The sequence below is a fragment of the Aythya ferina genome (genome assembly GCF_964211825.1).
Source record: "Aythya ferina genome assembly, chromosome: 6".
Taxonomy (NCBI): domain Eukaryota; kingdom Metazoa; phylum Chordata; class Aves; order Anseriformes; family Anatidae; genus Aythya; species Aythya ferina.
The window spans coordinates 21,507,267-21,531,178 of NC_140303.1; the positions used below are offsets into that span (position 1 = coordinate 21,507,267).

Genomic DNA, 23,912 nt, shown 5'->3' on the forward strand with positions numbered 1-23,912 from the left:
CATGGGAATAAGCACCAAGTCCTGCACTTTGGCACAGACTGGTTACGTGCACACAGCAGCCCAGGTTGCTAAGGAGACAGACTGTCACCTTTTGTACTAGTTGTAATTTCATCATGGTTTCACACCCAGCTATACAGCGTTAGGATGAAAAACACCTTAACATCACACAGAGAAACAGACAATGGGATGGTAGTTGTCAACACCGTTTGTGTTGAGGGTCAAAGTCAGAGTGAAGTGGGGAGCCAATCACTGGTCTGCCAAAAACAGCACATAAATGAATCAGTCACACAAACTGGAGGGCATTTTGAGAAGCTGGTGATCAGGCATTCTGTGCAATTTATAACGTCTACAGAAATACACTTCACAGAAATACACAACAATTCACTCTCTGACAAGAAGATTTTCCTTTTTCTGAAGAATATAATTCTACTTGTTTTGAAATCATTGCAAAGATTTTTTTGAACTTCAGCAGGTGCACAAGCAGATCATGGGGTGGATGTAAAAGAGGCAAAACAGATAATACAGAGAACTAGCTGTTATTTGTATACTGGACATACTGCTTATGGGCAGAAAGTAAGCTATACTACAGATGTTCATATTCACATATGTTCAGCTGAAGCAAAATACATTAAACCTTTCAAAACTTACCTGGAATTATTAGAAGTGAACTTACTTCCATTTTGCTTCTGCACAGTCAATGCACGTACAAAGTATAGCTGCAAGCACACACATTACAGTAGACTGATAATAACAGTACAGATCTGCTACCTAGAGACAACTGCTACACAATTAGCTCTGGTGACCCACCAGCAGAAGCAGCTCTGCAGTTAAAATGTTGATGCTCCTGAAGAAAGGCAGTGCTGTTTTCAGCTGCCGTAGCTAACTAAGCAGCTTATGAGGTGTGTGAGCACAACGCTGAAAGCAGAGCACTGCATATGAAAAAATAAACGTGGTACCAAATACTTACCCTTGCTGCAAGGAGAACAAAACTGCTAAGTATGAAAATCAAAACAAACCAACTGAATTTCTGCTGTCCACCTGACATTATGTAATCCAACTTAATTTATCTAGATGGTAAATATAAAATTGAATACTGTTATAAATCCTACGTTCTCAAAACCACATCACAACTCTTTCACCATAGCATTTAGCAGCACTGGAGATACTGAATTATCCAGACCAAAGTTCATATCTATGTATTTATGGTATAATATATGTAGATTTGTCTATATAAATATACATGATTTGTATTTCCCCTATCCACCCCTCAAGCACATTTAACCTATTAAAACAACAGCAAATTTGTAGCTGAAATTGTTTCCATATTCCACATCTTCTTATTTGTATTTCAGTTCCTTATTTATGACTGTCATTCAAATTTCTATCAGAAAAAGTATATTGTTTAAAGTGCTACCAAAATAAAAAGCAATTAATATTTAAATATTTTGCATTAGTAATTATTTAAATTAATGTTGATCCATTGAAAATTATATATAAACAATTATGTTTTTTTAACAGCTGTGAATAAATAATTTTTATTTTTTACCTCACCCAAGCCAAATAGTCCTAAGACCATTAGACTGCCCTGCCAGAAGGCTACATCTATAGGGAATTGGAGTACCTCTTATTAAACCAACTGATACAGTTGAAAAAAGAAAAAAAGATCAACTTTTGAGCACACAACTGTTTTGTTTTATACCATGAAAATTAAGAAAGGGGTAAAAATAACCAAGAAAAAAACTAACATTTATTTACTTGCTTCCTATAAAATCTGTGTTCCCCAAAATATGACTTTGTTTATTTCATGCCAGTCAAGTCTCAGAAGGTGGCACATTAGAGTCACAGGCATTTCAGTTATATGTGGCCATTTAGAGATCTAACTCTACCCCATACTCTGTCACTGACCTGCTATAAAGATTTCACTTTTGTGTCCCTCCTTTCCTCCATCCAGTCTTGCTCCACTGGTTTCCACCATTTTTTCTTCCCTGCTTTCTCACACTTAAGGTGTAGCAGTTTCTCTCTGGCATGCCTATACCACTTACCACATGCCACAAGACCAAACTCAAATCCAGTGCTGAATTCCAATAAAATATCTAATGTTCCTAAAAATAATTTCTAACACGGTCCCACTGCTTTAACCTCCAGAAAGCAGGGATGTTATTTCAGAACATATATCAAGTAGAAAATTCCTTTACACCCTACACCTAGCATACTACCATAAATACAGTAATGATATCAATAAGCAATGTTCAAATCACAATGTAGCAAACATCATTCATATAAAACGTTTATTTTTTCCCCATTAAATCCATGGAATTTTCAAGAATTTTACAATTAATCCTTATGCTAGATAAACACAAAATTCTGTAGAAGCAACTGAAATTTTCTCTATGCCTATGTGTCAAGTTTCTCCCTGAAACTGATTGGTGATTTTTTTTTTATTACTATTTTGAGCGCACATTTTTTAGTATTGTCTATCTTACATTACTTATTGTAATTCACAAAGTTAAAAAGAAAAGCAGTTACAGTTAATTCAGTAACATCTTAAAAGCTGCAAGAGAATAGTTGTTAAACATTTTGGGAAGATGTTAAGAGGAAATATTTTCAACATTTTCCTTATTAAAATCAGAGAAAATACATTGTTCCTTATGTTTCTTTATCATAACATGCACATACTGTTTCACTGTAGAACTGTTTTTAAATGTCTTTCAGGCAGAAAAGTGTAGATATATCCTATATTTTCTTGAAATCTATTTATGCTATCTATGGTGTGAATTCCTCCAGTTCATTATAAATCCGCGTTTACAAAAATGCCACGGTTAGTTGGCATTTAAAGGCATAGTGAAAATGTGCATATCAGAAGAGCTAGTTTTAGCTAATAAGGAAATACAGCAGAGACCTAGAGCTATTAACAGGATGGTGACCTTGAGTCCTATGAGGTAAGCAAAGAGCTGTCAACTAAGATAGACTGGAGTATGGCAAAATGAGAATATATTCAATAGTTTCAGAGGAATGTATCAGTGTACTTTATTTAGAGTTAATTAAAAAGATAAGTCCAGGTTTGTGATGACATTATCTTTTCTACATTATTTTTCCAACTCAGTATTTAACTACACAAGATGTATTTATTATTAAATGTTTATGTGCTGTTTTTTGTGTTGTGTTTTTTTTTTTTTTCAATGTTTTGTTTTTTTTTTTTTTCCATGTTTCCTACAATAGAAACTTAAATAAGAGGTAAGTAAGAGAAATTAGGTCTAATCTACAGCATCCAAAAGAAAGCTGGTTTTGGTCCAGATTCTAAAGCCTGAATATAGCCCTTACTTAATGAATACTGACTTCAATAGAAAAGCTGCTGTGAGTATTCACAAATGAGATTTTTCTCTTTATATATTGTTCTGTATTACTACAGATGTCCTTTTGGTGCTATTTATTTTTCATACTGGTTTGGTTACCTTTTCTTTAGATCATGCAGAAACAGTTTCATATTGAATGCAAATATTATTCATTGTTTCAGTATTAGACTTATTTCACACACATATGAACAGATTTGAAGATGAAAAAAAAAACACAATGGAACACTGGGGAAAAAAAAAATTAAGCTAGACACCTATTGTTCTGACACTCCAGATATTTATTCTGATGCTCAGATGAACTCAGTTTTATCCCCAGAAATATGAGTCAATTCAGGAGGGAAAAGGAAAATAATCTGTTGTTTCTCCGGCAGTCTGGCCAGTCATTACTTCGTTTTCTCAGGACAGTAACAAATACCCATAGTACAGAATTGGCACAGTTTTAAATAATAGTGTGACATCTGTAATCCCTCAGAAATCAATAGCAAAATATAGCCAAAATTTTACCTCTGATGAACCCATTATTATGGAACTCATATGATACCTCTAACAACGTTGGATCTCTTTCCTACTGTTGCGTGTCATATTTCAAAATGTAATTCTTTAAAGGATCGACTACATTTTATATTCAGTTTTTCAAACAATAAATATGTATGTACCATTGTCATTTTATAGCAGTTATCAATATATAACGCTGTATTCTTTGTGTTTTTAAATTGCCTTCAGCATCTCTTCAGTTCTGTCTTCAATGATATTCTTCTATTTCTGTTTCCAAAACTAGACTTGGGCCAAAGAAAAGGTACAGATTCTAACTGTATTTGTTTCAAAAATCAAGTTTAGTTTCAAGGATCTAAATGGCCGGATCATGATAGCATTTAGAAATCAAAACATGAACTGGGACATCAGAAGCAAGTATGGTTTGCTTTTGTGATATTTCAATTACTTGTGAAAAAGAAAATTTGCAATTTAATTCTGACTTGGTTTTGTCCAGTTCTGCAATGAAGGTTGAACACAAGACACACTGAGATTTGGAACTAGGGATGTAAAGGCAGTTCTGTTCAGAAATTTCAAATCTGGTTCCTCCTACTAGCATTCAACACAAATTATTCCAGCATAATAGCAGCAGCTTTCAGTTAACCTCAGGTGTTTGGCAATACGGAGCTTTAAATAATTACAGTACTTAAACAATTCTGCCTTATTTATCTTTTTTTTTTTTTGCCTTGTCTGTACTCAGTGTTCCAATTTCTACATGTCTATGTTTGTAAGTGTGAGACAATACTAATTAGGTTAAACAGCAATGATTGATTTTCTGTGAGTCTACTTAAAAGCTTCTCTATCCTTGCCAAGTTCATCACTTGCTTCCACACTGCCTAGTTTCTCTACCTCTGCATTTTCAGCAACTTTTTGGTTAATCCTGTGCTCTGCTCAAAACAAATACTCAAGGACAAATCTTTTTGATCTGTCCTGTTACTGCCATTCAAGCCTTAGTCATCAGAAGGAGGAAAATAAATAAATAAATAAATAAAAATAAAAGAGCCCTCTAAGATGTCCCAGTCACTCACAACGGTTAAGCTGCTGCTTTTCATGCTGACCAGCAAGAACACTGAGCTGAACAGGCCACCTTATGCCTCAGCCACTGCTATTTTCTTCTGATCTTTTGCTACTGCAGGTACCACATTGTATAATCTCTTTGATGCATTTTGCACACCTGATCTTAAAACATGACGGTTTTCCTTGTTATACAGACTACTCCTTATCCAAGCTTATCTAGTAGTTGTTGTTTCCAGCATAGTTGTTTCCTGCTTATATTAAGTCATTCATTCATATCTGAATATTTTCCCGTGGTTTACCACAGCTTCACTTCACAAGGGTCATTTCTCTACAATGGTCCTGTAGTCTCCTTTCAAGGCAGGCTTTTTCATCTTCCCTCTCTATTTTCCCTTCAGATCAAGTTTATCTTTCTCACCCTTACGTGAGATGAGGTCCCATGATGGACTTACGCATTGACTGGGTCTCCTGTGTTTTATATAACAGTGAAAGTCCAATTAAAAAAATAAATAAATCCTAGTCTTCACGCTTTTTATTTTGCTGATTACTAACATTTCTTTCCTGTCCTTTAAAGGTATTTTTGGATTTGACATAGATTCTATCCTATGTCAAAACCTTTAAGCAGCAAGACTTTTGTGACTCTTGAGTGCTTTTCTAGTTTTTACCAATCTTAGTACAATTTCACCTAGAAACCATTGTTCCTAAAAAGCTGCTACCCAGGCAGAGTTTTTCAGCTTTTTTTTTTTTTTTTTCCCTTCCCCCCCAGTTCTAAGCCTTCATATTATGCATAAAAATTTGGCTGCACTTATTTTTAAAATACCAGAAAGGTCTCCCTAGAAGTAAGGTAAACTGCACTTCACCCAACAGTTGAAATAGGTGATTCATACAAACACTAAGAAAGCACCTGTATGACTTGAGCACGTGTTACAACAACTGGTCATTTAAAAGCTATTTCAACAACAGCGTAACAGGCATCTGAGCATCCTGCAGCTGTTTTGCAGATTGGCGCACCTATGAAACGTGCTCAGTGTGGCTTGCATTGGCATGCAAATGTGACTATGCTTTATGGCACTGGGTTAGCGATTTTGATAAATCTTTCCAGTAAACAGGAAGGATTTAAAGCTAGCCCTGTTCCAATTTTGATGTGCTATGCACATAACATACATTGGTTATAAGCATGTCATATTTTCTGATCAAATCTATCTCAAAGTCTCTGCTTATTCCTGCAGGTTTTTACCTTATGTTAAGAATAAATACTTGCAAGCAGGATGAAAAATACTTTTGGTATGATTGCTGCTTTTGATTGCAATTACTGATGCAAGACAGTACTGAAAAAAAAACCTTCTAATAATCTGAGTTCAATAAAATATTTCATAATATGAGGAGTATTTTTTAAAGGTTTCAGAATGTCTTCAATGAAGGTGATTCCATAAATAATGCTTGCACAGTGGTTTCTAAGGTATCTTGTGTCTCCTTTGTGACGTAAACTGGTTGTTATGGAGATGGTAAAATATCAACCATTCTTTGTGAGACTGTACAAGATCAATTTTGGATCCGTTACAGCAGCTTTTTTTCTCTGCTCAGCTGTAATCAGCCTTCCTTAGCAAGAGAAAGGGATGTATAAAAAGTATAAAGTATTTTAAAACAAACAAACATTTACACAACACTTTTAACTGTTTGATGTACAGAAATAGACCCGCGTGCACTTGTAACATGCAAATTTCATCCCAAATTCAATTAAGTTTAATGGCCTTCAACGTAAATGAAGCTACTACTGTTATTTACGTTTAAGAGCATACAAAAAAATCAGACCACTCCCTTTTCATCCCCCTTTTTTTTTTTTTTTTTTTTTTTAATTTCATAAACTGTATCATATAAAAAAATGTATTTCTTACAGAGCGGTAGACAAAGATTAACGACTTTATATCTTAAAATCTTTAATTAGTTGGATAACCATTTAACCCCAAATTTACTGAAATTACATAAGGTACTTTTTTTTTTAAAAGTGTGTTTTAACTTTCTCGAGCTTCATGAGATAAAGGGTTATGCCTGGAGAAAATTATATAAAAAAATATAGTCTAAGGCCATTGGCTAGGACCGCCACAGATTATTTTTCTCTGTTTTTAATCTATGCCAGTCCATGGGTCCCACTGTGCATATTCCCAGTCAGTGAAAGAAATCTGAACTTTAGGTTTTGGTACTCACAAACATACAGAGTCTTTGTACCACCTCACAAAGTCAACCAGCTGTAACTATTGTCTGTGTTACTCTGTTCCTGAAGTAAATCTTGTAAAAACAAATAAACAATCAGAAAACATAAAATTTATTGTCTAGTACTGGCTGCTTTTTAAATCTACGAGTAAAACTTGCTCAAATTTTACTATAATGTGCAACCATCGCTCTTTCACCCTGACATCTCTCCCACTGCATTGACACTTGTAACTGTTCAGTGGTGGGAAATAATTTCTTTAAACACAACATGCAAAACTTCCTAGATGCCTGTTTTACATTTTCAATTACCTACTTCCCTTCTACCATAGCATTTGAAAAACCTGTGAGCAGTAGTACAGATTACATGAAACTATTACATGGACTATACATGAAAGTTGTTGTTCTTTCCTAGTAAACATTTAATTCTGGTTTAGTATTTACCTTCATACTATGACTGATTCCATGACATCAACACACATATGATTACGTTGAAATTTGCCATGTTGTAGCTTATTCAAATACTTTATTCATTACATTTTTTTTGGCCCAACTACTTCACATGACAGTCTGTGATTAATCTTAAAGAACACAATTAATTTAAGCTTAAACAACACACAGCTGAATCAGGGTTTTTTCAGTGTCCTCTAGCAGGACAGGAAGGTGGAATCTCCTTCTCCCACCCTGTAATTAGATGTATAGACAAGCACACCAAAACACACTCCCCCCTGCTATAAGACCAGCAGGACATAATACCCTAATGGAGAAGGAGAACTAGATGTTTGAAAATGCATTAAGATCTTCAAAAGAAAGACAAGTCAAAAATTATTAACAGATATCATTCTTATCTACTACTACTGTTCAGTGTGCATACTTCAGTTTAGCAGACATTAAATCCTCATTAATTTAACCTTTCCTTTAAATATCAGTGCTGCTTAGGCCAATATAGTAATAGATTAGGATGAGTGATGCAAGTTTTGGCTCCTGAAAGCACACACGAATAGCATAACAACTACTATTTTTTTTAATCTCCCTCTCCCACACTCAGAGTACCTACCTTCATAACTAAGCAAATGGATCAACAAAACGGATCAATTAGCCAACTGTAGAAAAACTGCATGCATTTTCTCAGAACAGAAATCCAACCATAGGTAACAAACCATGAACACATGCACACAAATATTCACACTGTGTAAGACGATGCCGGGCCAGAGCAGTGTCAGAAGCATTAGCCCAGGAGAGGATTGGTCCGCAAGAGACTGCAGATTTGCAGACTTCGGTTTCCCCCATCCCCAAGCTGTAAGATGTAGATCCCTATCTACTATATACCTGATAATTTTATGAAGTGTTCCCTTCATCTCTCATATTGGAACTTTTCACCTAAAAAGAATTTCTATAGAATTACATTGAGTGTATTTGATTGTGAAATCATAAAATTTACATGGAGACCCCCTGTACTTTATGGAAACATGACATAGAAGAAATTGTTGAACATTATTACTGTTAAAGAAATCAATTTTGTATATTCTAACAGGACATTCATCTTACTGAATAGGGGCCATAGATATAGAGGAAAGTAGAAACACAACCTAAGGTAACAAGAAGAGATACTTCTTTCGCATGCTGTGTGGAAAAAAAAAAAAAAAAAAAAAAAAAAATTATGCATTGCAATGAAAGAAGACAACCCAAACAGGATTAAGAAAACATTTGCCTACCTCAGGTGCCATCCAAAAGGGTGTTCCCACTGAAGTGTTTCTACGCAGCCGTGTGCTGGTGAGCTGGGCTGAAACACCTGCAATAAAACACATCCAATCTTGGCTTCAAATTCATTACCTCATTGTAATCAGTTTACTTCAAGTACCTGTGAAACAAACTTTGAGCCTGAGAGTACAGCTGCAGAATGCCTGGCCAAAGTAGGTGCAGCATTTGTACTGAATTCTTTGATTAATTTCCTTTTTTCCCATATTCATAGCTTGTCCCAGACAGACCACAGCTTGCTATTTTATTTCAGAATTGCTGAGAGATTCTTTGTGAATGACTCTCAGTTTGAAGCACTTTCATTCAAATTCAAAAAATTAATTGGCACCTAAATATCACAGACATGTAATCTGCTGTTTTCATGAATATAAACTAGAACACTTCAAATTGCAAACAGAATTTAAAACTTCTGTTCCAGAAATATTGCCCAAGTCTAGCTGAAATTTATTCCCTGAATACTGCTGGCAGGAAACTTGCTCACTGGAGTATTTGCTGAAGCTCCTGCTCAACAAAACATTTATGCACTTGCTTAAATCTTTCTCTGTGGAGAAAATCATGGAAGCTCAAGATCACATTGTAGCTTGTACTAAGAAGTTAAGCACGTGCTTAAAACAAAGCTTGTGCTTCACTGCTTTGCTGACTGGGGCTGGACTAGTGAAGCACAGCTGAAAAAAGGAAGGAAGGAACTAGAGCAAAATCAACCACCACTAAACAAATTAGAATGAACTTTCACAGCAAGTCTTTTTCTATGCTCTGGTCAATTTATAATTGAATTATAGAATTCAGGAGCATTCCAATAAGCTGACACAAAAGCAATATTGACTTAAAAATATTTCAAGTTAATATGGATTTAAAAAAAAGAAAAAGAAAACACAGCTCCTGTGGTATTACCCAAGAAGAGAAACAGGTAGACACATATGACAGACTTGTGCCTGATTTCAATAAATGAGACTCAAAATTGTCATTTGTAAGTTAAATAGATTGCTGGCTCCAAGATTCAACTAGAATCATAGAATGGTTTTGGTTGGAAGGGACCTTAAAGATCATTTAATTCCAACGCCCCTGGCCATGGTCAGGGACACGTATCACTAGACCAGGTTACTCAAAGCCCCATCCGACCTGGCTTTAAATTCTGTATTTATTTTTCATATCAGTGTGATTGCAAGCCGTCAGTGATTTACTGAGTATCACTGTGAAACAGCTAATGGTGAGTGCCTACAAAAAGACTGCATTTAACTCTGATCTTTCTTCAGCTAGCCTAACTTGGAGCTGTATCTATGGTCATTCCAAAACAGTGCAGAATACCAAAGAGCAGAGACACAAAGTAAGAGGAATACAGTGGGAAAGAGAGAACGAACATGAGCATGAATGAATGATTAGTTGCAGATATTTCGGGTCAGCTTACACTATGGTGAATATTTATTCAAGTATCATGCTGTTGACAGCAGCTGAAGAAAGAAATATGTATCATGTTGAAAAAAACAAGTCGTAAAGTCATGCAATAAAGGCAAAGAATTGCCTTTATTCTCAGTTAAGGATATTTGTGCAATCCTCTCTATGTGCTAATATCCTTATGTACTGCCTTGAGTATGAGATCTCTCCTCCCCCCCTTCAAGACTGTCTCATTCTGTCGACAGAATGGACAGAGCTCACTGAGGTAGTCACTGAATACTTCCTTTTATCCCCATCAATTTGAATTCTAGTTCCTTATGTAGTATGCCCATCCAATGGGAAATTCAGAATTATTATTTCCTTTTCTTTTTGACAGCTTTCCTTCACTCCTTATCAAATAGTAAATCTCCTTAACATTCCTGCAAAATGAGGAAGGATTATTAGTTCCAGGGATTAACCTAAAAATATAAAATGCATCCACTGTTTTTCTGTACTTAATCTGAGACCTTTCAGTTTTCAGGCACTCCACATGCCTTAAGTATAGCTGTAATGGATCTCAGCTGCAGTTCAAGAACATTTAGCTCTTCTGCAAGGAAGGAAAAGGTGTTTCAGACTGGGTACTACGAAAATGAGAAACAGAGTGGCCATTTCTAAAAAGTTTGATGCAAATGACTTGATAACAAGAGAAACTCTGGCAGAAGCAGGAATAGTCTCCAATTTGAAGCCATTCAGATGTCTGAACTGCAAGACCGTTCTCTTTCTGAACCCTGCATTTTTCACAATGTATCTTCCACTTTCTGCAACAAGTGAGACACACAGTTCTACAATTTTGCCTGTGACTCAGTACTAATTCGTTCCCAGAGTCCCTTCTGTGACTAAGGCAGTGGGCTAGAGAGGAAAAAAGCAACTTCATGAAAGTTTGGTGCATGATACTTCAGACAGGAAGCACACAGATATGTTGCATCTCGGTATTTCCTAATGGTTAAATATTAGGAACACTTGAGTGTTTGGTCATATATTTTTCTTGAGGTAGTTGTATTTGTTGTAATTCACTAGTATTATTGTTTAAATTTAAATGTCATAGAAACACACGTACACAAAAAAAAAACATAGAAAGCGAGAGACCAAGAAGATGCCAGAAAGGTTGGTATTCTCATTTTCCTTCATGCTCTGCTAAGCATACATCTGTTATTCACACAGTACTATTCTCAATGATAATTACCTTATGTATTATATGGTTTTGCTAATAAATCACATATTACTAATAACCTGTTTCTGTTACCCACTAACAAAATTGATCATTCCATTGCATACATATCCGACGGACTAAAGCATCCCCTTATTTCTCTGAGTGCGTATTCATAGGAAGTAAAATGCTGAACCAAGTTAAATTTTATTGCCAGTCAATTTCTCTCTCCTTCTCTCTCCCTTCTCTTCTTGTTCTTATGATGTTTCCAGACTGCCATGCTAATATCTAACAAACAGCAGTAATCACAAATTAAATGGATACTGGGTTTTGGACCCATGGGACCATTTTACCTTCTGCTCAGAGGGAATAAAATGCTAGAGGCTAGCAAAAGTCATTTCAGAGAGAAGAATGGTTTCTTTTCATATGCAAAAGATTCAATATTTAAATTTAAATTAGGAGAATTACCCTGAAACTGACATACTTTGTGAAATGAAAAAAAGCTTTGTAAATAAAATGACACCTTCAAAGCTACTTTTAATTATTAAATTATTATGTTTATGCTTTTAAGCTAGAAGTCTATCACTGATTTTTTGCTAGAATTTTTATTCTTGCTGTATCAGGTTGCTTTTCCATTTTTCCTCCTCAAAATAATCTCGAGCATCCTCCTGAAAAAGTCTCTCATTATAGCATTCTGCCTTCCCAGCGGAAAGTAAACAGACGCCTTTGGCTAAACTGCATGTATCAAGAAAACAAATGGGAAGTGGTCATTACCAAAGTCAACGAGCTTGACTCCACCTTCTGTTGTCAGAAGAATGTTGTTCCCTTTGACATCACGATGAATGATCCGGTTATTATGCAAATGCTGAAGGCCCTATATGCCAGCAGTAACAGAAATAAGTTTACTCCCTTATTTAAAAACAATTACCCTACTATTAGGGAATGTAATGAAGACAATCTGCACATAGTCTATAGAAACATCTGTCCACCAGATTACATGCTCAATACAACCCCTGCTGCTATAATGGCCCACATAATATTGTCAACATTACCATACTTTATAAATGGAAAATGTATGTATGAGATGAGTAAATTGCACCCTCTGCTGTCATTACAAGCCCAATGAACATACTTACCAAGAGAGCACCATATAAAATGTATGAGATTATAGCTTCATCCAATCGTTGGCCACACTTCAGCAGACCTTTGACAAGCTCTGTGACAGAACCTCCATTGCACAGCTGTGAAGGGGGGAGTTGCACAGGGAAAAAAAGCAAGACAAGTTCCCAGTTACTCAACATGCTTGGTTAGGCTGCGAACACCTACCAAAACCACACTACAGTAAAAGTCTGGGAGCAACTAGATTTTTATCTTGCAGTTATTTAGGTTGTCCTCCATACCTTAGAATATAATTCATTAACGATAATAATAATAAATCACAGCGACTTAGGTGGGGAAAGGGAAGTGAAATTTTATAAAGTGGAACTTATAAAATGTAATTATAAATCAAAATATTATTAACAGGACTGTATTTTGATGTTAAAAGAGGATTCAAGCCCAATTTAAATTACTTAGTATTTTCAGGTTTGTGTGTTGTATTTCTGAAAAAAATGTTTTTGTGCAAAGAAAATGTCAGACAGAAAAGACGGATGCTCTTGATAACCATGAGGCAACAAATTGCAGTCATTTTAAACTTTCACTCCATCAATGCTCCTGCTGGCAGGCAGTATAAAGTAGACAGAAACCATATCTTTATACTCCAAACTTGATGGCATGTGCTGCCAGCAACTGATATAAAGCATTTTGATCCAGGAAAGCTGTTTCTTGCAAGCATTTCACTAGTAATGGACAGCCATACAGCAAAAGAGGAGGAGAAAAAGTAAAATTAGAATCTTTGTATTTTTTCACCCACACCATTACTTCACTGTCCATGCCCTTCTAGTAGCTATTCCTCTGTTTAAGGTGTCTACTTCTCATCTTAGGCTATTATCAAAGTAAGATCCTGTTTGTAATGAGTAAATATGCCAAATCTATTCCTAAAGGGGAAAAAAAAAAAAACCTACAACATTTTTATTAGAGAATTTTTAAGTTGCACATTTAACAAATATATTTCATCAAAGATGAATCAAAGTGAATATTATGTGTATTTCGTTTTAATTAAAAAAGTGTTAATGTATAATATAAAAAGTCACTGTTACACATACATAAATTTGCATGTAAATTCCAAGAGATTAAATGGTTTGCCTCGTCTGGTAAACTTATCCATATAAGGAAAACAAATATTTTTTTAATGTCAACTGTCTTTTAAATTTTGGAAAACGTGCAACAAAAACCGCATGACATTAACATACTAATTGATAAATTCTGTACAGAGAACTAACTCTCCCACATTCTACATTCAATTTTGTTACACAGAAAACTTTGAAATTTTGCTGTACAAAATTTGTTATATGGAATACCATGTATGATATATCTGTCCAACATGCTACTCCAGAGATAAAAAAGAAAACACATGGGAAACCAAGCCCAAACTCAACACAGAGCCAGTATATAAACAGTTAAAAACAAAAACAATAACAAAACAAAAATACTAAAGATTCTTTTTCAGTTGTCACTGAAATTAAATATGAAAGATTCAAACAGTTCATTCAAACAACATAATTCTGCAGTATATAGAAGGTAGATATATTGATGACATTCTACATTTGTTAAGTGGAAGTAAAGCTTCTCCATTCTGCTTCCAGTTATCATTCAAGACTAGGCAGTAGAATTTCTAAAATGATCTGTACTTAAAAAGCAAATGTTAACTTTCTTCAGTCTAGTTATAACTGAGTAAAATTTTTGAGTGGCCTGCTAGCTCTACTCATCAGTCTATGCAAAGCTCTGTATCTACTAAGCCTAGAAAACATTTACAAGTGCTCATCTTGCAACGATCTTTGGCAGTCACTTAACTGGCAACAAGACTACGAAGTGTTAGTTTCCACTTTTCATTGCAAGAATACTGACTGCAACCGAAGAAGAGATAATAATAAGCATTTCTGTTGCTAGTTTCTCGAACAACCAACCTCTAAAGTTCTGTAATATCATTTTTTTCCATTACATTTTCTTTCTTCACTTGTGCAATAGGAAGCATGTTTGTTAAGCATCCTCCATGTTACTCCTCATAACATTTTGCATTCCCTTTGAGAGCATAACCTCTCAAAAAATTAGAGAAATGTTTTATCCAATATTTTCCCCAACATGAAAAAAATAAGCTGTTTTTAGGTGAACCATTCTTATCAACAAGATTTGTTGGGTTTGGAGGAAAAATGTAGCTTCTAGAATAGAAATAAAATGCAAGGACGTTTTCTATTAAATAAAGTTTGTGTGATTTCCAACAGAGGACTACGACACATCATCTATCACCCTTTTTTTGATAAATAGCCCCTATCAGTGAATCATGAAAGTCAGTGACTCTTCTAGCAATACAGAACAGAGGCCCACCAACATTTGCTAGTTAAGATGTAATATTATCAAAATGTTTTTACCTCAAGTACTAGCCAGAGCTGTCCTCCCACATACTGATCTGCTTTGTAAAACATCCCATAAAATCTAACAACGTTAGGATGATTAGGAAGAAACTGTAGGATATTATATTCTGCTTCAATTTCTTCATCTACATCCTAAGTAGAAAAAAAATACAAAACATATAAACACTATAAGCCTGTTCAAAACAAAACAAAATTATAAGAACCATTTTTTAATCAGTTTGTAATTTTAAATAAAATTTTATTTATTTTTATGCATTTTTATTTATTTTAATGCAGCTGAAAATACTCACATGAAATTGTAAATTTAATCCACATCAAATCATGACACTTTTGTTTTTACATACAAAAACATGAAATCTGTGTAAAGTAAGTGGTTCTTCTTCAAGGATTCTTTTAATACATAATATACATAACCAGAAAATAAATAAAAAAAATAAACTGAACTATGCTTGGCTGTCTAAATAATACATTTGCATGTGTATTAGTTTTTAACTTGTTTTCAAACATGCATATTTTTTAAGGTGCAGGCTACATGTAAACATGGAGCTTTGATTCATTCTTTTTTCTGTGGTCCAAACAGAACCATAGATGGGGCCACACAGAGAACAATTTCACAAAATCTCAAAGTGGAACACAATAAAAATAAAGACATTCTTAAGAGGAAAAGACAGACATACACCAGAAACCATTGAAGAGTGAAAAATCAAAATTTGTTAAATAAGGAAATGTTACTAAATATTTGTTAATGAAACAATTCTGTGACAATTACAAAGTACTGTTTAATATCAGCACACAAGCTGCAATTCAGAACAGCACCTAAGCAGTAAATTTCTTTCTGCAGAGACTGCATGTATTAAAAAAATATATCATGCATTTACATGTTTCTTTTTTAATTATTTTTCCTAAAAAGGGTATAAGCTTATTTAGTACCTTTCTCAGATTTATACAGGAGAAAACCAAGATAATTTCTGAACTGACAAATGACAGAAATTCAACTTTTCTTAGTAAATATATTAGCCTATTATGAACATACTCCATCTCAATCCAACCTGTACCACTGCCAATTAAATCTTTCACTGAAAACTAGGGCTTTGGTTCTCAAGGGAGGTTAGGCATTTAACTCCCACTACAACTGAAGCTGGTACAGAGCTACCTCCAAGAATCCATCCTGTGCTGCTCTTCTGTTTTTACCTTAACAATTGCTTAGCAGTGTTATCTACTTAGAGAAGATTACTATAAAATATCCTAAAGTTCACAGTCCTTCTGCAATGGAAAAAGTAGTTATTTTAGGGAGCACATAAAGTAAGAACATTTAAGATTAACAGCATTTTTTATTTCCCCTGCTGTAACAGGCCCCTAAAAGGGATTAATGTCTTTCTGCCTTCTTAGCATGTGCGTGCTCCAAGTACAGGTATCAAAATTTGTACCAGAAGAATAATATAGATGTATAAATTAAACTAGGCAAATGTCATCTTCAAATAATATGCAAGATGATGAAATTGTCAGCTGTACCTTTGAGATGCTGGTTCAAAACCATTTCTTTCCACCAATGCATTCTGTGAAAACATTCTCTCCAGGATGCTTTCACGTATCTCACACATTTGAGCTACATTTCACATCTGTTTAAAAATTCTTTAAAATTAACAATGAACTTACGGTTAATGTTTTTACTTACACTAATAGGATCCAGTATCTTTACTGCTGCCAGACTTCCATCTTTCTTATTGGCAACCTTATAGACTTTACCATAAGTGCCTTTCCCAATAGTCTCTATAATTTCCCAAGTATCTGAGGGATCAGCTAATGATTCTAGTCCAATCATATTGGAGTTATATTGAAATAATCCATATAATGGCTTCCTGGAAAAAAAAGCAAACACAAATACAGTGGAAAGCCCTAAGCACTTCTGTACTAAAGCAGCAGTGTTATGATAAAGAAACAAAATGCTGTCCTAACTTGAGAAGAAATGCAGATGGAATGACAAATGAAAACCAGGCAGAAAGATAAAAATCAATAAATAGAGAAATGCAAAGAAAACACTGAGGACCATTTCTCTCTTGATTTTTTGAGATGGATCAACTAGCACCTCGTTCCAAATGACTTCAGACACACACCTGAATTTTAAGGTTTGAGCCATTTCCTTTCTAATATCTGATATCTGCAAACCTGCTTAAAATAACTTTTAAAAATCTACTCTCTCATTTACCTCTACAACATTTGCAGCATCAATAACAACTATCTGGCATGTGAAATTTAGTCAGAAAGAAATGTGAGCCTGAGTAGGGAAACTGAGAAGTTAAAAAAGAGCAAAGCAGCAACTGTTCAATCTGATTAAAGAAATAAATGTGCTTTCTGTTCATGATAGAGAAAAGAAGAACCTGCAATCAAATTCACATGCAGTGCAGATCTGTATAGCGGTATTCAAAAATGGAAGCATGTGTCCATTTGCCTGCTTTGTTCCTTTTCCAGAAGAATTAAACTTTTAAAATTCCTTTAGATGCCAAGGAAAAGCATTTACATTTTATTAAAGTAATTTACTATACAGAAGGCACAAAACATGACACAAAACATTTGGTTTCTTGACAAAAAAAAAAAAAGACGAGTGAAATAAAAGCTAAAGTTGATGGTCAATGTCATTAATCCATTGAGGGTCAATAATGTAAGTTATTAGGACAGTTTCTCACTGCTTGGATCCAATACATCATGCAGCAAATAAAGAACTGTATTTTGAATACATACAGTCAGCATCTCAACAGAGAAGCAGGTCAATTGAAAGAATTCACCAAAATCAGTGAACAGACTGGACTACGTGCACTGAAAACAACAGCCACAGAGATGTAGTTCCTGTTAAGACAGCCTTAAGAGCAAGGTTTGCTTGGGGAGGGGGGAAGAAGAATGCAAACATATGTGGGAACAGTTGCATATCAGGTTAGAGAAACAAACAAAAACCAAACACATAAGAACATGTCATTTTAATGCTTTGGGAGAAATACTACTGTCGTTCATATGCAAAGACATAAAAGATGACTGCAAACTGTTTTGATGCAACCCACAAAAATAAATAAATAAATAAAAACAAAATGCTGGTATTTCACTGTCACTGTAACCACTAGCCCATCACTCAGAATGTCCAGAAAATGATACATGGCACTCTTCGTACCAATGTAAAACAAACATCCAAGAAGACCTTAATGCTAAAATGCTAAAGCTGAAATGTCTTTAGGAAGAACTTTCTCCTTTCACATCAGGCCTCACACCTGTTCTGGGCTTTGAGCGATATACTATGGTGGCTTCTAGCTGTGAAAATCTTACCAATGGCCTCCCCAGAGAGAGCCTCAGCCTATCAGAGACCTACGGATTACAAGAATTTCATGATTTCTGCCACCAGATGGAGAAAACTTCTCAGTGGTTAAATCTGTTCCAAGTGGGCAAGCAAAATAGCCCACACCAGATGCTGAAAAATTACACTTCGGCAATTAACTCTATTGGCTGGGGAACATCTTACACAAAGCTATTTGTGGCTGCACACACACAAGCTATTTGAGGAATGACTAGATGCCTACTGCACTCCACCAAACCCTGGTTTGCATACTGTAGAATAAAGCAGAGCAAAAGTAAAAGCAACTTGATGGAGTACAGACAAGCTGCTCTCTGGATAAAACAGGGGCAAATAGCACGACTGATTTATTTTATTTATTTATTTTGGTAAATAGGAGAGATAACACACTAATTTCAAAATAAATCCTGTAAGAGCTTACCAAGATAGACAAGAGCAAAACAAAAATTATTAACATAGTTCAGCTACTGACAAGGTTTCTCTCCGCTGTCCATGAAATGAAGCATCCTCCACCAAGAAAGCAGATTTCATGGGTTTCTCTGTAACACCAGGACTCTCTGAAAACCTTCAGCAGTTGGAACAAACCGAGTTAGACCACATACAACAAACTAACTTTTTCTGATGGAAAAATCATAAATAACTTTTATGTCTATTTAAAGAAAATATCCCTGTGAGAATGGCATTAGAGTCAATAACTGTGTCTTATTACCACTTAATGGTAAGACAAGCAGACTACACATATTGTCTGATAATAAAAGCGTGGACATGGCACATGGTTTAGTGATAAGCCTCAGTAAGTCAGGTTGATGGTTGGACTTGATCTTGAAGGTCTTTTCCAACTAAGATGATTCTCAGAAAAGATAACGTAAAAGAAATAAGGTTATAAACAGTTCCCAAGTTATTTTGCTCCTTGTGGAGCACAGTTTTCTTCAATGGCTTTAAACGGTCCCAAAAATAACCATCTGGAAAATTACGTGGTATTTTGCTAGTCCTACTATGATCCTCGCTGTTGATTCACAAAGCTCAAACTATATTGTGAAAAGAAAAAAGAACCTACACATTATAACTACACAGATATTTTATATGATGTAACTACTTCTGGAATAAAATCAACAATTTTTTTTTGGAACATTTATTATTTCACAGCTATCTTTCACAGAAATCAAGAGGGACAAGAGGGACTCATAAGCAAGGAAAACAGTGCCAAGAATGGCTTCAGAATTACAGTTCTGTTTTCAGTACTGCCTTACTGAACTTTCATACAACAGTTATTTGCCTATTGCCTTCCAACAGGCACCCTTTTTCTAGTTCACTGTAAAAAGAGATATCCACAGAGGTTTTGAAATTAGTAACAGCCTCACTCCAGCCTGGTGCTTATACAGTGGTGGTATACAGCACTAGACAGTTTTGAATTCTGACATAGCTGGAAGGGACATAATAGCACTTCCAGTCAATACTAGTGAAACAATCAAACATCCTGTTTCCATATGAACAATTCTTGCACACTACTAATTTCTCAGCATTCTGTTTGTTGAATCCCTCTGCACCTCTTGTGAAACAGCTAGCTAATACTCTTATAGCATCTACACAAACGGTGGAAGAATGAGAACGCTGTACTCAGACGTATTTCACTATTTGTAAGGAGCTCAATATTGCTTACGAATAACCCACAGACGAATAACCCACAGACAGAAGAATTCAGAAGGCAAAGTTGACATAATCAGCTATGGCTTCAGCCAGCCATGACAGCCCCTATTCTGCTGGCTACTGATGGTCACACCAGGCCAGCTACCTGAGAAGCAATTGTTAGGGGAATTAATGAACCACTGAAAGGCATAAGAAAATCAATAGTCAGAACAGCTTCCTCTGCTAGTCTCCTCCTGCTGTTCCTCACTGGCTAGGTTAAAACAAAGAAGATGTCAATATCCTGAAACAAGCAAACAAATGAATCTATGAACACACCATCCTGTAACTGTTCTCAAGTGGTCACAGAAAAGGGCATTGGAGAATGTCCTGTGCGCTTTTCTCTAGGGAATGAAGGTCAGTGACGGAAGCAGACGGAAAAAGATAGAAGTATGTTCAAAAGCTGTTATTGATGCTATACAACGTATGAACAAAAAGGACCATACTTCAATTGATCACGTTGTTTCACTAGGCCAACAGGAGAAAAAAGATAGGACAATCAGCAACACAACTGCTATTATTTATAGATGAAAGGTAGGTCCCTGAAAACACTCCTACTAAATTCAGTCCACAGAACAAGCCTCTGTTGAATACAGAAATCATGAAACAGACTCCGTGGGTGTTCAAAATGGAGACATAGGGGAAGTAACTGGGAAACATGTTCTTCTCCCTTTTCACATGCTCCAACTAAAACTTTTTAAACCTCTTATGAACTGTACTCACATACATTTTCTTTCACTACAAACAGTTCTAAAATATATTAAGGAATATCTTTGTTACTTTCTTTCCTTCTGCATTCTTTTCATGGATGCATTGGATAACCTAAACTTTTAGAGTTGCAAGATCAGCCACAGGACCAGGATAGAGAGCGGACTGTGTCCAAAGGTACTTCTGAGGACAGTGTTGTGAATACTTGCTTCCTTGTCTTGTCCTTGCTGAGCTTGTTGTTATGCTTTCAGTCCATCATAGCATGAAACATAAATCATATTCTTGAGTTTAACCATAAAAAAATGCACACCAAACACAAACCGACATCATGGCAGAAAAACCTAAATGTCACTTCTTCATTCAGTTATATGGGTCCAGAAATAGAGAAAACTTGGTTAATGCCCAGCTGTGTTATCTGCTTCCACTTAGGGATCCTTGTAGTACAACACATACCTAAATTCTCCATGATGGATATTCCATTCCATTAAAAAAAAAAAAAAAAAAAGCCCAAATGCATCATCATGTGGGTAAATGGGCATTTACTATCCATCTAGTAAAGATATGTGCCAGCCTGCTAAGTCAGTACAATAAATCTGACATTTCTGCAATACTTGAAATAGAAGATTAACAGCTTTTTTAATTGTATCCTGTGTAAGATTATAAGCTTAATTCAATTTGTTGGATCAAATGCTTGAGTCTAAAACAAAACTCTCCTGGAAGATCCCGGAAAACGCATATCAGAAAAAAAGTAGGTGCCTAATCCAGACAATTCAGTGCCATGTTTTCACTCAGATCATTGCATCATTATCTGTTGCACTGTAATTTTTAAAGTAAATTCTTACTGCAAATTATGTTTATGGGTAAAGCATTAATCTTTTTACAGGAATGCTTGATCATCTCTGTATCAATAATATAGATCAAACAGAAAAGACAACTACTCTGGGGAGAAAAATACATCCTCTGAATTAGCCATTTTCGTAAGTGAACAGATCCAGGGTGCAGGTAGGCAAGGATAAAGTACAGCTTGGCCCCTGACCAGCTCTTCTGCAAATATAATGCAAAATATAATAATATAATTCTGCAGATAGAATAACAGTAATAACTACTTGGTATGCATTTTCAGTTTTTCTTGGTGGCCCATGCCAGATCAGGAGATGTTGCTGATTCTGTTGCTGGGTCACTTACTTTACTCTAGAACTATCTGTCACCTCATCTTGCTACTCCCAAGTAAGCACCACAATGCTCTTGAGAAAACTTCTACAAGCTTCAGGTAAACACTATCAGCATTTCCCTCAAAAATCATGTTCTACTTCCCAGAAATTCATTCTGATGCTTCTTTCTTAGCCTGGACCCATGGCTTCATGTTCGTTATAGGCTACTGCCTGTAACGGCCATACCAGTTGCCTTGACCTGAATCCTCTTTCTTGCTGAAAGGAACATGCAAACGATGTGGCAGCAGCCTTAAAGAGAGCTGCATGTACAGAATGGGGCTGCGCACTTTAAGTTTAATTAAATGCTGCCTCAATCAGCTACATAATCAAGGATGGAACAAGATATCATAGAGGTTCTCTAGAGTAGGAAAGTCTTAAAGATGAGGGTGAACTGAAGCCACTACAATTTTTTAATAACAATGATCTCCAGTATCTCTGAAAATTTTGTGGGGCTTTGATTCTCTTCCATCTCATCTTCACTGATAGAACAAAAGTGAAAACTCTGAAAATTAGCAAGATGTATTATTAATGGCAAATGACACTGCCAGGGTTTCTGGAAGGTACTTTGTATTTAAAAATATATATATAATATAACCAACAGAAAAAAATTGTATTAATTGGTGAAAGACCGAATGCTTTGCTAACACTCCTATTACTGCAAAAAAAAAAAAAAAAAAAAAAAAAATCACCTCCTGCACAGGATAAACAAGGTATTTTTGAAGAGCTGTCTTATCCAGTAAGGTAAAGGGAACCATGCTGCTGGTATATAAAATCTTCTACTGAAGGTTTCAGTACCCCTGAAAATAAACCTACTGATCATTCATGAGGAATTACAACACGTTTCATTTGTCTGACTGCTAAATTAATCAGTTCCATGTCTACAACTCCGATCATCAAATGTTAAATAAGAAGGTCTACCTAGCCAGTTACCATGATAAAATCAGTAACTATTACATTATAAATACAACAATAAACAGAAAGACCCACAAAATATTAAGCAGGAATTATTATCCAGGATCAGATCCAAATTTCTGAAAGCCATTTACCAACTCAAACAGGAAGTTCTGATCAGTTGCATTTCTATTGCAAAAATACTATTTATATTAGCCATCTAACCAGAATTCCAACAAACAAAATATACTAAGCAGTTACAAATGACTAACAGCTAACATATCAATTTCACCTCAGGCTAGGAACTCAGCATTAAAATGAAGTTTATAATCCCATGAGCCCATTCAGTTATAAACTGCAGGTGGCAAATCAAGTGACTACCGGCTACTGTCCCCATGTGTGAAAAATCAATACCTAAGAAGGTTTTCTCCACCTTCTCTGGCAGCAATTTAAGAGGGCAAACAAAACACATGTGTTAGCGTTAAAATGGAAGGATGAAGGGCAATGAACAGAACAATGACCCTTAGACCAAAACCAGCCTTCTCACTTCAGTCTAACCACAAAAGCCTGAGATGCTTTGTGTACAGATGACCAAAAAAATAATAATCTAAAACAGATGTAGGAGAACTGAAAGAAAACAACTGCAAACTTACATTAGCGACCTACTTTCTGAAACCAGCTTTTATCAGATTTTTCTCCTGCTAAGGATATTGGAGTTCTTCAGAATTAAAAAAGGTTCCTTCCAGGGAGCACCTGTATCTGCCAGTGCTGCGCAGAACCATGTGTTCTGCATGCTACTTCCCATGTCCCGTACTAGACAATACACTGTGTGTTAGCTTAAGTTGCTGTCACAGAGGGTACAGATAAACTGGTTGAATCCTAGCAGCTTCACTTCGTTAATGCTAAAGATCAGTGTGACACTAATTGATCCTGAGCCTGATCTATTTATCAAGTCTTTTACATGCTGAAGCTGAAGAATTAAAGCCACTCGGTCATTCACAGAGAGTGAGCAACAGAACTGCTCAGTTTTTTTGAAGGGATATTCCTACTGTTTCACAATATACTTTAATTGTATAATGTAATCAATCATAATTCATCACCATAGTGCTC

General features: G+C 35.5%; 1 protein-coding gene across 2 annotated transcripts in view; it reads right to left on the reverse strand.

Moving 5' to 3' along the window:
• Positions 1-23,912, reverse strand: part of MYO3B (myosin IIIB) — a 250,167-nt gene that overhangs the window by 208,507 nt on the left and 17,748 nt on the right. The window contains exons 1-6 of one of the 2 annotated variants that reach the window (XM_084524491.1): positions 22,958-23,094; positions 16,648-16,831; positions 14,970-15,104; positions 12,579-12,683; positions 12,217-12,316; positions 8,822-8,898 (exon numbers count right to left, since the gene is read on the reverse strand). In XM_084524491.1, coding sequence (XP_084380617.1) covers positions 8,822-8,898; positions 12,217-12,316; positions 12,579-12,683; positions 14,970-15,104; positions 16,648-16,831; positions 22,958-23,022 — 666 coding nt within the window. In that variant the 5' untranslated portion in view covers positions 23,023-23,094. Of the gene's footprint in view, positions 1-8,821; positions 8,899-12,216; positions 12,317-12,578; positions 12,684-14,969; positions 15,105-16,647; positions 16,832-22,957; positions 23,095-23,912 lie in introns of those variants that run through there. The other variant, XM_084524490.1, reaches the window with a different exon arrangement.